Here is a 13,087-nt window from a genome sequence, read left to right as displayed (position 1 = left end):
AAAATGATTCTCAAGGTGATAAATATGTATGTGTTTTGAACAGGGTCGGACTCGAAGCAGTTGTGGCGATCGGGACAATGGGGCTACGAACAGAACAACCTGCAGCATTAATCTACCAGTGTACCACAGCGGCACCACAGTAAGACAGAATCACACACATACAGACACATAGACACATGCACACACACACACACACATACAGACATACAGACTTACACACACACACATACAGACTTACACACACAAACATACAGACATACAGACTTACACACACATACAGACATACAGACTTACACACACACACATACAGACATACAGACTTACACACACACACACATATACACACACACATAAACATTCACACACACACACACACCTACACATACAGACATACAGACACAAACACAGACAGACATACAGACACACACACACACACACACACACACATACACATACACACACACACACACATACAGACATACAGACACACACACACACACACACATACAGACAAACAGACACAAACAGACAGACAGACAAACACTGTCAGAAATAGGGGTACAGTAAGAGTCCATTTCTGTCCCCCAAGGTACAATCTACAATAACGTACCCCTTAGGGCTTATTATTGGACCTTAAGGTACATGTATGTACCTTTTTGAACGTCAAAAAGGTACATATATGTTCCCAAACATTAAAAGGTACATATATGTACCGTTTATTTTAAAGGTTAAGGTACAATTTGTGGAGCCAGCCCTGATTGGTTGCTTGAATCTCAATTTAAAAGAACGTCCGGTTTCTTCTGTTTCTTTCTTATGGCGAATACGAAGTCATAGCACAGTTACGCATGGTTCTTACCAGATTTGGGTAGTCCAGGAGCCAAAGAGTAAAAGTCCTGCCATATTTTTGCTCCACCCTTGAACTCAGCAGATGATTTCACCAGAGGAGGAACCAAGTCATCCAAGTCACAAACAAGTCTTCAGTCAAATCCCAAGTCCTCAAAGAGTAAAAGTTAATGAGATAATTAAATGAAGATGCATTAGTGATGAACACCTGCTGTTTACAATCAACATCACTGAAGAAAAGAGAAACACAAAAGCTACAACTGACTTTAAGCACAGCCTTGGATGAAATCAATTGAAAGGGAAAAAAAACTTTGGCACCATAATTGTGTTGAGTATTTGCTTCAGTTGAGGTCTTGAGCCTTTAAGCAGTTTTTATAAATTCGCTTCTAAACAATTGTATTATAGTCTCATTATGACTATATGTTCTTCATTTGTCACAGTTCTTTTGTTCTCCATAACACCACATGCAGAGCTACAGAGAGAGATCTAGCACAACAAGTCAAGGGTCAAGAGCCCAACTAAAGCAAACACTGATCTCCATGATGGTGGCATCATTTTAACCAATAAAACATCTGATCCTCTGTAATTCTCAATAACAGCAGGTGTTCATCACTAATGCACAATCATCATTTAATTAGTCACTTCATTATCTCATTAACTTTAACTCTTTGAGGACTTGAGATTTGACTCAAGACTCGTTTGTGACTTGGAAGGAATGACTTGGTTCCTCTGCTAAAATCGGCTGCTGGACTTTTACTCTTTGGCCCTTGGATTTCCCACCTCTGTACAAAACTGGTGTCTTAAGGTGCAAATCACAAGGGTACAAATTTGTACCCTATGCCAAGGGTACAAAAGCTTGAGGGTACAGCCCCAGTGACAAACTATTGCCCCCCTAAAGGTATAATTATGTACTTTATTTTCTGAGAGTGCATACACAGACAGACAGACACAAAGTATCAAATACTCTTTTATTTGAACAATTGCTAAACAGGTTATACACATGTGAAGCCAGGAATCATTTTGTTCTTCAGACACAGACAATTCATTTAGAATTCAAGGTTTTCATTCTGTCAGTTCAGTTAGTCCCTTGGCATTGTTAACATCTTTCTACTATTTCTACTTTCTATGGACTCTATTGTTTTCTAGACTCAGTTTCTGGCTACTTTCCGTGTGGCGAAATGGGAACACGACTGGTCTGACAGGATGGAGATGATGATCACTGCGTACAGGTGAATAAGGCTTAAATGGTGTTTTCATTTGAGCAAAGATTATAACAAATATTGCTGCAAATAGCAATTGTCAGGGTTCCAGCATTTTAAGACCTTTGAGTGATTATAGACATTTCAAGATGAGTTTATGCAAAAAGTCAAACAATAAATAAATAAATAAAATTGCCAAAAAAAAACATTCTTTAATGCTTTATCACTTTTTGACTAATTGGTGGCGTTACTCCCAAATTAATCTGGAGTAGTTCTATAGATTTTAGAACATAACAATTCTTTAAGGTAAATGAAAATTAGCAGCTTGCTTCAATAGTCTGTAGTGATTTACGAAATTACGGTAATGAGAAACAAAAGGCAGAAACTAAAAGTACATACTGTAATTCGAACAAATAGTTTTCAGGGCTAATCCTGAAATTGCAATTAGCAGTGTTTGAAAGGCAAAAGGCTTAAATCAATTTATATTCTGAATGTGTGGTTCACAGTTTTGACAGCAGTGTCTTAGCATTTGATCAAAGTCCTATTAATCCACAGTGTTGTGCAGGTTGTGGTTAAAGTCATGGGATAAGTGTGTAGAGTTTGGAAAACTGTGTTCAAGCAATGAAAAACGAGCTAGAGTTTTGTCACATGTACTGCTGCTGTGCAGACTGTAGTTAGAGTTCTGCACATGTGACTCCAGTTGTGCCCACTGTAGTTTAGCAATCGAAAAAATCTGTATTTAAGAATGGTTAGGTCTATCAAAAAGCTATTCAAAAAACATCTAAAGACTCATCTTTTTCACCAGCACTTTACCAACTAATACTAGCACTTACCTTTTATTTTCTTGTCTACCATATTCTTATAAAAAAAAAAAAATAAAAAAAAAAAACCCTGGCTAAGTGTTCTGTACTAGACTAACTGAGACTTGTCATGGAATATGTATAGTGTTGTTGTTCTCTTGTTGATCTGACTGCTTCTATTGTTCTCATTTGTAAGTCGCTTTGGATAAAAGCGTCTGCTAAATGATTAAATGTAAATGTAAATGTGATAACTTTTGTTTTGTAACTTTTTGTATTAATACTAGTGAAAATCAACCATGTTTCCAGGCATGTCTTTTGAGATGCACCAATCTTCTCAGAAAAAATTATGGCACCTTGGACAAAGACACTGCATGCCTAATTTTAAGTCATTCATACTATTGGGTGTGTAGTTACAGCCATTTTCAAGTTTTTTTTTTCCTGTTTATAGCACCACCAATCTGTCAAACTCCCCAAATATTGAGCTCATTCATATGTGTTCCAAGTTTGGTGAAGGTACACCATTCCATATTGCCATTTCAGTAAAAGGGTCTCACCCACTTTGAGTGATTTTGTGTCTTGTCCCGACTGACAATGGAACTTCAACTTTGTTTTGAGAACTTTTTTTTTAATAAGACTCCAGATAACTTTTTTGCCTTGTCTGGTTCCGATTGGGTTAAAAACATAAGGATAGTTTACAAAAGTCTGTTTTGTGAAAAGTTCAAAATGGCAGAAAAAGCTTCATGACAAAAATGTTCATCTTGAGTCTGCTACAAACGTCTAGGAGTTATGAGCGTTTTCCATTTTCAATCACTGTAGTGCCCCCTATTGGCCGACTGGTTGAGTCTTTGCCAGTCTCTCCTCAAAGTTAGAACTATCATCTGGCCAAGTTGCAAGTCTCTATGCCGTATGGTTTTGTCCGTACAATGTTTTACAGCAGAATAATAATAATTATCCTTACAGTTAGAATAGGGGTTTTGGTGCTTCATGCTTGAACCCCTAATAATTCTTACCCGTGTTTTGAAGGTTAAGAGGAATGACTTTATTGCAGTTCATGTTCATCTGTGAGTAAATTCTGCATGTTTGTACACAGTGATAACAATGGTAACATGAGTGATCCGGTGGTGAGGAAGAGCGTCCCGGTGCAGTTCTCCGTTGATCTGGAGATCTTTCTGTGAGTCACATTTGTCAGAAACATCTGTCCTTCTTGATCTGCTCTTCACTTCTGAATGATTGAAAATCAAACCTAACACCATGACTACACTTGACATGAGTGGTGTGTTTGACACGTTCAGTGTAGACATACCTGGCGTAAATATCTAGCTATGTTCATTCTTTTACTAACTAACTCTCTTGTAGTTTCTATTTTAACAGCCTTATTGATGACAAAAAACAGCACTGCATTGGTTTCATCAGCAGTTACAGACACAGTATGATCAAAGACAATAATATAATAAACAAAAAAATAATAATAAAACTATTACTAATCCATTTGTTACTGTTTGTCAGAGTGGCTGAAGACTCTGTGACGTATCTGAACTTCTCTCTGGAGGACAGAGGTCCAAAACTTCTCAACATCAGCTACAGGGTCAGAGAGTCAAACAAACATCTATAGTTTTCCTCAAATACAGCATTTATTTAATGTTACATTACAATGATCTATCTGAGAGCAAGAGTACAAATGTGATAAAAGGTGCTTCAGAGGGATCATATTGCTGTATCTGTCTGTTTGCAGGTGGAGAATCTGGGTTTTAAAGGTCTGCCAGTGTTGGTCATGTTCACCCTGCTCTGTCAGACTACACATGTGATTTTAAGACCTCACAGCTTCAGCATGCAGGAGGTGCATCACTCGATCATCATCTCATAGCATCAAATCATCATCTATTTATTGAATAAACCCCTTCTGTTCTTCTCTCCAGAACTCGGTGCAGTGCAACTTCAAGACAGAACAACAGGTAAGAGATCATAGAGCCCTTTACAACTGTTATTAAAATGATCATTCACCTAACACTAATTTTTGTCATAATTGATCTCATCCTCATGCTGTTCCAAACCACTGACTAAAATACAAGAAGACATCTCTTAAAGTGTTAGTTCACCCAACAGTGAAAAAAAGCCCATGTATTACTCACCCTCAATGCATCCAAAACAGTTTGGAAGACTAAAGACAAATTTAAATATAACACTGGCTGGATTCACATGTAAGAAGGAAGGGTGGTGTTGGTGCAGTGGATAAGACAAATGCCTTTGAGATGACAGACCCAGGTCCAAATCTACTGTGAGACACCAATGTGTCCCTGAGCAAGACACTTAACTCCTAGTTGCTCCAGAGGTGTGCGACCTCTGACAAATATAGCAATTGTAAGTCATTTTGGATAAAAGCGTCAGCTAAATGAATAAGTGGAAGTCATATACCCCTAGGATGCCTTGAGGCTGAAAAAATCATTTTCATTTTGGGTGAACGATGCCTTTAAAATATCTTCTTCAGGTGAAGATATTTTCTGAAGAAACTATCCCTTTAATATCAGATCACATGCAATCACAGTAAACACGTCTAAAACACATCTCATTCTCCACTTCTGCCCCCTTGATTGTATTGTTTCAGGACGGTCACTACGGGAAGATTGAGTGTCCTCAGTTTTATCTGAAGGAATTTTCATCAGTTCACTTCAACCTGACAGCAGACGCAAAACTCCAGAACGTGAAGGAATACGAGAGCGTGAGTGAAGAACACACATCTGAACTACAGAACTGCACAATCACACATGCATCCACAGACACACACATGCTGTCATGCATCTGACAAAAGCAGGGTGTTTAAGAGTTATTAAGTCTAAAAGCTTATGTTGATCCCAAACTGTTTCTTGTGCTGTAGAAACTTTCCTTCTACGAGTTCAGGAGGGATTCAGTGTTCAACATCACTGCTGAGCTCCACTACAACACAAGCCGCTACAAGCAGAAATCTATCGGACTGGAGGTGAATCCACATCAGGCATGAACCAATAAATTGAGCGTCAGCATCAGTTCTGGCAGGCCAGGTAGTCAAGACGCTGCTAATGCTATTTATTAATAACACTGTCCCGTCAGCTGATCTGCTTCGGCTGGTAAACTCCCCTCGCTGTTCAATCGCCAAAGCTCAAACAAGGCGCCCTATTTAAAGCACATTCAGTTGCTCATACAGGCTGCTGCTCGCTTTCTGCTGCCCACCACCTCCCCAGCTCCTCCTTATGCATAGCGTGGCATTTGCTTTATGTTGCCTGCTCTGTTCACGGGGGATATTTTAGCTCCCACAGTCCTAAACTGCGTGAGCGTTCCCTAATGCTGCTGCTGCTGAACTGAGCTATACTGCCAAATTTCAATTCAGGAACATCAACTTGTTTGCAATCTATTCAATAAAAATTTGAAATTATTTTTATTGTCTGTGTTCTCTTGACTTAATGGACCTGTCAGAATTAGCTGTTCTTTTATGTCACTGTAGCAATTTTCTTGTGTAGGAAGGAAGAGGAAAGGTTCGGCTTGACTGCTGACGATTGTTTTTATTCTCATATAATCAAATCAAACAGATAGCTGTGCCCACAGCACATAAACATAAACACAGTCGTGTAATAACTTTCACTTTCATTGAAGTTTCCAGCTCAGTCAGGATCCCACCAGTAAGCACTCCTCTCTCTCACACACTCCGGTTTCCCTTGGCATTATATACTCTCTCCATGCCAATTACTGAAACAAGACACAGATGTTCGTTATTTGCATTTAACCCACTCAATCACAGCTCATCTCCCGACTCTCTTTCTCCCGCTGCAGACTTCGCTGAACCATGCCCCCTTGCCACATACACCCCCCCCCCCCCCATTTCTGGAGAGGAACTCTGCCACAGCCATCTGAACACCCAGTCTGTGGACCACCTTGAACTTAAAAGGCTGTAAAGCAAGATACCACCAAGTGATCCGCGCGTTGGTATGCTTCATGTGGTGAAGCCACTGCAGAGGAGTGTGGTCCGGACAGAGGGTGAATTCCCATTCCAGGAGATAATAGCGGAGGGTGTGGATGGCCCAACTGATGGCAAGACACATCTTTTCAATGGTGCTGTATTTAGTCTTTCATTTAGAGAGCTTATGATTAATATATCTCCTGGGACAGGACTGCACTCAAACCCCTGTCCGATGCGTCTGTCTGCAGCACAAAAGGGAGATAAAAATCAGGAGAGTGTAACAACTGCTCGCCAAATAGAGCAGCCTTCACCTTGGTAAAAGCCTGCTGACATGTTTCCATCCACTGGACCATTTTGGGACGCACCTGTCTATGACCCAAGCGGAAGCCGAGATACCTTACTTCCACACACCAAATTGCACACTTCTTCGGGATGGCTGTGAATCCGGCCCCCCTCAGCGATCTCAAGACAGCCCTCAGATGCTGCATAAGCCGCTGCCAGTTATTACTAAATATAATGATATCATCCAAACAGGCAGCAGCATATGCAGCATGGGGCCGTAGAATCGCATCCATTAGACGCTGGAAGGTGGCCGGTGCCCCGAGCAGCCTGAATGGAAGGGTAAGAAATTGGTGTAATCCAAAATGTATTTTCTTTGGACAATGGAAACAAGGGGATCTGCCAATATCCCTTTAAGTCCACTGTCGAATAAAAACAAGCTGCACCAAGGCGATCAAGCAGTTCGTCAATCTGCGGCATTGGATACACGTCGAACTTTGACACAGCATTCACCTTGCAATAATCCACACAAAAACAAACTGAGCCCCAGTTGAATTTTCTATCAATGCCATTTCAAGCACCGCGCCTAATTTGGCTTGAACTAGTTTTTTCTTGTGTTCAGGAATGCGATATGGCCGACTGCAAACAACCACGCCCGGCTCTGTCTCGATATGATGCTGAATAAGATTAGTATGGCCAGGTAGGGGCGAAAACACATCTGGAAACTGGGCTTACAATTTAGCTAAATCAGTGAGCTGGGAGGGCAAGAGGTGATCTCCACCTTGGGCCAAAGCGAGAGATTGTGTTTTGACATTCGCCTCTGGCCCAAGATCCTTGTCTCTACTGATCACCGTCACCAGCATCACTGATTCTGCAATCAGACTGTAGTACCTCATAATTGAGCTCCCCAACTTGCAGTGTGACCTAAACCGGTCCCTGCCCCTTTGCATGTACTTTAGAACTTGACGTTGGGAGTAATATAAGTTCTTTATCTCCCGGTGAAAATTTTCGCAACTTAGTCCCCCTGTTATACAGCCGGCTCTGTCTGTCCTGGGCTGGCAACAAATTCCTCCTCGATAGTCACCCCAAAGTGTGGAGTTTTGTTCTCAAATCCAGTACATACTGAATTTCATTTTTACTTTGAGATGGTCCGTCCTCCCAAGTTTCTCTTAGGAAATCCAACACCCCACGGGGCTGGCGTCCGTAGTGAAGCTCGAAGGAGGAAAACCCTGTAGAGGCTTGCGGGACCTCTTGCACGGCAAACAACAGGGGTCCTAGCCATTTATCCCAATCCTTGGCGTCTTCCTGGATGATTCCTTCGGAATCCCCACTCAAGAGATTAATCGAAACTCTTAACAGAGAGCCACTGCTTCAGGATGTGTTGCATAATCCACTATGACTAATGCAAAATGATTTCCCCTTGCTGATCACTCTAATGGCCTGATGAGGTCCATACCAATTCTCTCGAAGGGGACCTGCATTAATGGGAGGGAGCGAAAAGGGGCTTTTGGGGAAGCCGTTGGGTTTACTAACTGACATTCAGGAAAAGACACGCACCACCTGCACACTCTCGTAAATGCCGGGCCAAAAGAATTGGGTCATGAGGCGATTTAGTGTCGTTGCCTGTCCTAAGTGCCCCGCCATTAGATTAGAATTAGAGCCGCTTGGAAAAGCATTTCACTGTGGTTCCTTGGAACTAATAATTGGGTTGTATCTTTTGTCTGAGCTTCTTGGGTAACTCGATACAACCAATCTTTTCACTCGATTTCAGTCTGTTCCCCTGAAATAGTAGTCCATTGTCCCCGTTCAGTCTCTCCCACCTGCACTCGCGCACCCCCTTCCGGTGCATTTTCTCCCCAAGAGGCATCCTTGCACAAACAACCCAAAAATTCAGTAAATACTGGGCCAATTTGTTCCCAAAATTATCAGATGCCACCTCAACACTATGTTATTGTCCCCAGAATTGGATAATGACAGGCACTACATTTACATTTACATTTAATCATTTAGCAGACGCTTTTATCCAAAGGGACTTACAAATGAGAACAATAGAAGCAGTTAGGTCAACAAGAGAACAACAACAGTATACAAGTGCCATGACAAGTCTCAGTTAGTCTAGTATAGAACGCAAAGCCAGTTTTTTTTTTTTTTTTTTTTTATAAAATGAAAAGACAAGAAAAGGAAAATTGCTAGTGTTAGTTGGTTAAGTGCAGGCGAAAGAGATGAGTCTTTAGATGTTTCTTGAAAATGAGATTTTGAACTTCTTTGGGATGGTACCACAAGGCGTCCTTCACTTGCAGAGCACAAACTTCTGGAGGGCACATAAGATTTAAACAATGAGTTTAGGTAACAGGATACTGCACCACATCCCCGTGCACACACCGCACCCTAACCAAGCGGTTTGTATCCAATGTCTCAGGTTGATTCAGGCTTTGGTGGTTCGAGGTTCGGTTACATCCTGAATCCACCAAGACCTGATCGGTACCCCCCTTGATACTCACAGGTATTTGGTATCAGTTACTGCACACCTATCCATGAAATGCTCCGGGTCCCCACAATGCCAACAGGCCGGCCCAGACCTCCCCGCTGCCTTGTGGCAGAAATTGGGATAAACGATTGCCTTGGAGAGAGCGGAGTAACAAGAGCGGTGTCCGACCCGGAAGCAGCAGTCAGTCCCGCCCCCCTGAGCAAGGCTTCTTTGACTCACGAGGGAAGAAGGAGGCGGGAACCGGCGGACAATGTAAACAAGACTTTAATAATCAAAATAAACACAAAACAGCACATCAGCCCCTCACGGACAACTGATGCGCACAAATAAAAACCAAAACATAAAAAAAAAGCCCAGGCCTGGTCCCCTCTCGTCCGTCACTGTCGTCGCTCCTGTTTTACATCCTTCCATCTCCTCCGTGGGACTCGAGACCGGTGGGTTCCACGTCTCTCGGCACCGCACCACTCGTCACAGGGACCTAGGTAGACAGATAGGTCGAGAGAGAGAAGGAGGAGGGAGAGCAGGAAGGGGGAGAGAGAGAGACAGATGGCAGAGGTTTGCCAACCCCTGTGCACGCCACCATCGGGGTCTGATGTTGCTCTTGATGCAAGACCGTGAGGAATGAGATTATGTCCGCAAATGGCGTGGAGGACGGTGTTTACATGATGGCGGCTCACCTTCTTCCTTCCCGGGTTTTGGCACCATTGTAGCAAAGTTTTTGTGTAGGAAGGAAGAGGACAGGGTCGGCTTGACTGCTGACGGTGTTTTTTATTCTCAAATAACCAGATCAAACTGATAGTTGTGCGGACAGCACATAAACGTAAATACAGTCGTGTAATCACTTTTACTTTAGTTGAAGTTTCCAGCTCAGTCAGGATCTCACCAGTCAGCAGTCATTCTCTCTCTCACACACTCCTGTTTCTCCTGGCATTATATAAGTGTGCAATACCTGGAGGTCACTGACATGACCTGCAGTCATTTTCACGGTTTCAGAGCCTTCAAAATGAATCATACACTGATGAAGCTTCTGCTAGAACATAATTAAATATTTGGCATTGGGAAAGCTGATTTTTGCAGTTATAATTGATGTTGTGCTTGTGCTGCCCTGTACAGACGAGCAGCTGTGTGTGTGATTATCAGTGTCAGTCTGAACTCACAGCACAGACCTGCAGCTCATGAGCTCATCTCACAGTTAGAGAGGAACACTGTTCTATCACTTTTTAACTAGAAAATATTGCTTCTTCTTTCAGCAATACAATCTCCACAGATCCCAGGTACCCGCTTTCTTATTTCTTCAGTAATTCATTTAAAAGATTATCATCATCTTAAGTGTACATCTGAACCGTTATATTTCTGTACTAGTAGAGGTGTTTTGATAAGTGAAAATTTGTTGTTATTTTTTTCTACTTATTTTAAATAATACATTTCTATCACTACTTCTATACATTTCATTTATGCGCTCAGTGTATTTTATGTGTGTTTATGTAAAGTAAAAACCTTACTAGTGCCAGTGGTTGTGATGATTTTCCTCAGACTGCAGTGAAGGTGGAGTTTGTCGTTCCTCCCAGTCGAATGCTGATTGTTGGCACTGGTGTAGTGGGCGGGTTTATCTTCCTCATTATCATATTAGTCCTTCTGCTGAAGGTAAGAACCAATCAAGTCACCTTGCAGTTGATCTCATCATTCACCTCTCAAATTCTCAATCCAATTTGTGTGTGTGTGTGTGTAGTGTGGTTTTTTTACAGTAAAGTCCCACAAAGTGTATGAAAATAGGACGGTGGTTCTCATCAACTTCAGCACCAAAGAAAACTGATGTCTAAGTCAGTGTTTTGAAGGAGGCCTCAAGATTCTTTTTTATGTTAATGATGTTTTATTGGTCCAGATTTATGTCAAAGGTTTCTTCGTTTTCAGTGTGTTCAGTATGTTTACTTTAAGGATATCAAGCGTGTGTTGTAATGGCTTTTCCACTTTTTTTCCTATTAAAAAGCTTTTAATTTTGTAGTTTTTATTCAGTTTAAGTCTTTGACAATCTTTTTTTAAGCTTTGTCTGTCTTTTTCTCAAATCTCAAAGAAAAGTGTTCTGTGAGTAACCTTCATACTGAGTATTAGTGTTAATCTTAAGACAATAAATAAATAAATAGTTGAATTAATCTGTAATAAAATAAAAAAAGAGCAATTTATAAGTAAAAGGACTACTAAATATAATAGAACTAAGACACAAATTAAACAGTGTTTAAAGCTTTACAGGTGGCTTTATTCAAGTAAGAAATACTGGTCAAGTCACTTTATTTTTAAGTGCTTTTAACCATACAGATTGTCAAAACACTTTACAGTATTAAATAAAATAGTCTGTCAATACTGCAAAATGACAACACTTAACACTTGTCTATCAGTTAAAGGCAGTTCATAATTGAATTCAGTGATGTCGTAACCAAAACTCCATCGGTGACAGAATGAAGAAAGACCCTTGGGAGACACCAGTCTCAGTCAGGGGTCAGTTCTCCTCTGACCAGACGAAACCAGTAGTTCAATTCCAGGCTGCAGCAAAGTCAGATTGTGCAGAAGAATCATCTGTTTCCTGTGGTCTTGTCCTGGTGCTCCTCTGAGACAAGGTCTTTACAGGGGATCTGTATCTGGGCTCTAGTTGTCCTGGTCTCCGCTGTCTTTCAGGGCAGTAGAGGTCCTTTCTAGGTGCTGATCCACCATCTGGTCTGGATACGTACTGGATACAGGTGTATGCAGTGACCCTCTGATCTGGATACAGACTGGATCTGGTGGCCACGGTGACCTCGGAACAAGAGAGAAACAGACAAATATTAGCGTAGATGCCATTCTTCTAATGATGTAGCAAGTACATAGGGTGTTATGGGAAGTGTTCTCGGTTCCGGTTAACCTAATTAATGCTGCCTAAAAATCATTTAATAGATTTGAATATTAGAAATGTGTAGTGTGTTATGTGTAAACCAGGTTAAAAAGATGGGTCTTTAATCTAGATTTAAACTATAGAAATTGAATCAAATATAAAATAAACTGCATTGTCTTCACTGTCACTTTAATACCTAATGCACTAATAGCATCTAATTTTCTCTGAAAAGACTCTGTTTATGTGAATACTCACCAAGACAGGCATTTTGAGATGCAAATGTTTTTTTGATGATTCAAGTGCAGTAAGCCAGAAGAAGACCTCAATTTGGTTTCTAAGAAACAGCAAGAACAAAAAGCAGACATACAATAAAGTCCTCTGGGGAATGCCTTCAGCGTGACCTGTGTCTGAAGCATACATCTAAAAAACACTGGCCAATGACAGCCTATGACATCTTTACCCAGCGGGATCACAATATAAATGGGCACCGAGCAACACATTGGACTGGATTCTATCTGTATTTGATGATGTTGGTAATATTTTACCTTACAAACAATTTATGAAACTCCATAATTGTCCAGTCCCATCAAAGGAATATAACACTTAAATAAAAAAAGAGTTAATTAAAAATCACCTCAAGTTTAGTAAAGAACAACTTTACTTCTAAGATCGATACTATTAGAGAAA

The 13,087-nt window shown here is 40.9% G+C and overlaps 1 protein-coding gene across 1 annotated transcript in view; it reads left to right on the top strand.

Annotated features, from left to right (window-relative positions):
• The window catches only part of LOC113083287 (integrin alpha-L-like), a 39,968-nt gene extending 28,430 nt beyond the window's left edge, over positions 1-11,538 (top strand). The window contains exons 21-31 of the mRNA XM_026254433.1: positions 44-139; positions 1,990-2,072; positions 3,933-4,013; positions 4,199-4,427; positions 4,575-4,679; positions 4,759-4,794; positions 5,445-5,558; positions 5,715-5,816; positions 10,788-10,811; positions 11,071-11,181; positions 11,267-11,538. Coding sequence (XP_026110218.1) covers positions 44-139; positions 1,990-2,072; positions 3,933-4,013; positions 4,199-4,427; positions 4,575-4,679; positions 4,759-4,794; positions 5,445-5,558; positions 5,715-5,816; positions 10,788-10,811; positions 11,071-11,181; positions 11,267-11,350 — 1,065 coding nt within the window. The 3' untranslated portion in view covers positions 11,351-11,538. The remainder of the gene's footprint in view (positions 1-43; positions 140-1,989; positions 2,073-3,932; positions 4,014-4,198; positions 4,428-4,574; positions 4,680-4,758; positions 4,795-5,444; positions 5,559-5,714; positions 5,817-10,787; positions 10,812-11,070; positions 11,182-11,266) is intronic.
• The last annotated feature ends 1,549 nt before the right edge of the window (positions 11,539-13,087 follow it).

The sequence above is a fragment of the Carassius auratus genome, unplaced genomic scaffold (assembly GCF_003368295.1).
Source record: "Carassius auratus strain Wakin unplaced genomic scaffold, ASM336829v1 scaf_tig00037531, whole genome shotgun sequence".
Taxonomy (NCBI): Eukaryota; Metazoa; Chordata; class Actinopteri; order Cypriniformes; family Cyprinidae; genus Carassius; species Carassius auratus.
This window is presented reverse-complemented; position numbering and strand designations above follow the sequence as displayed.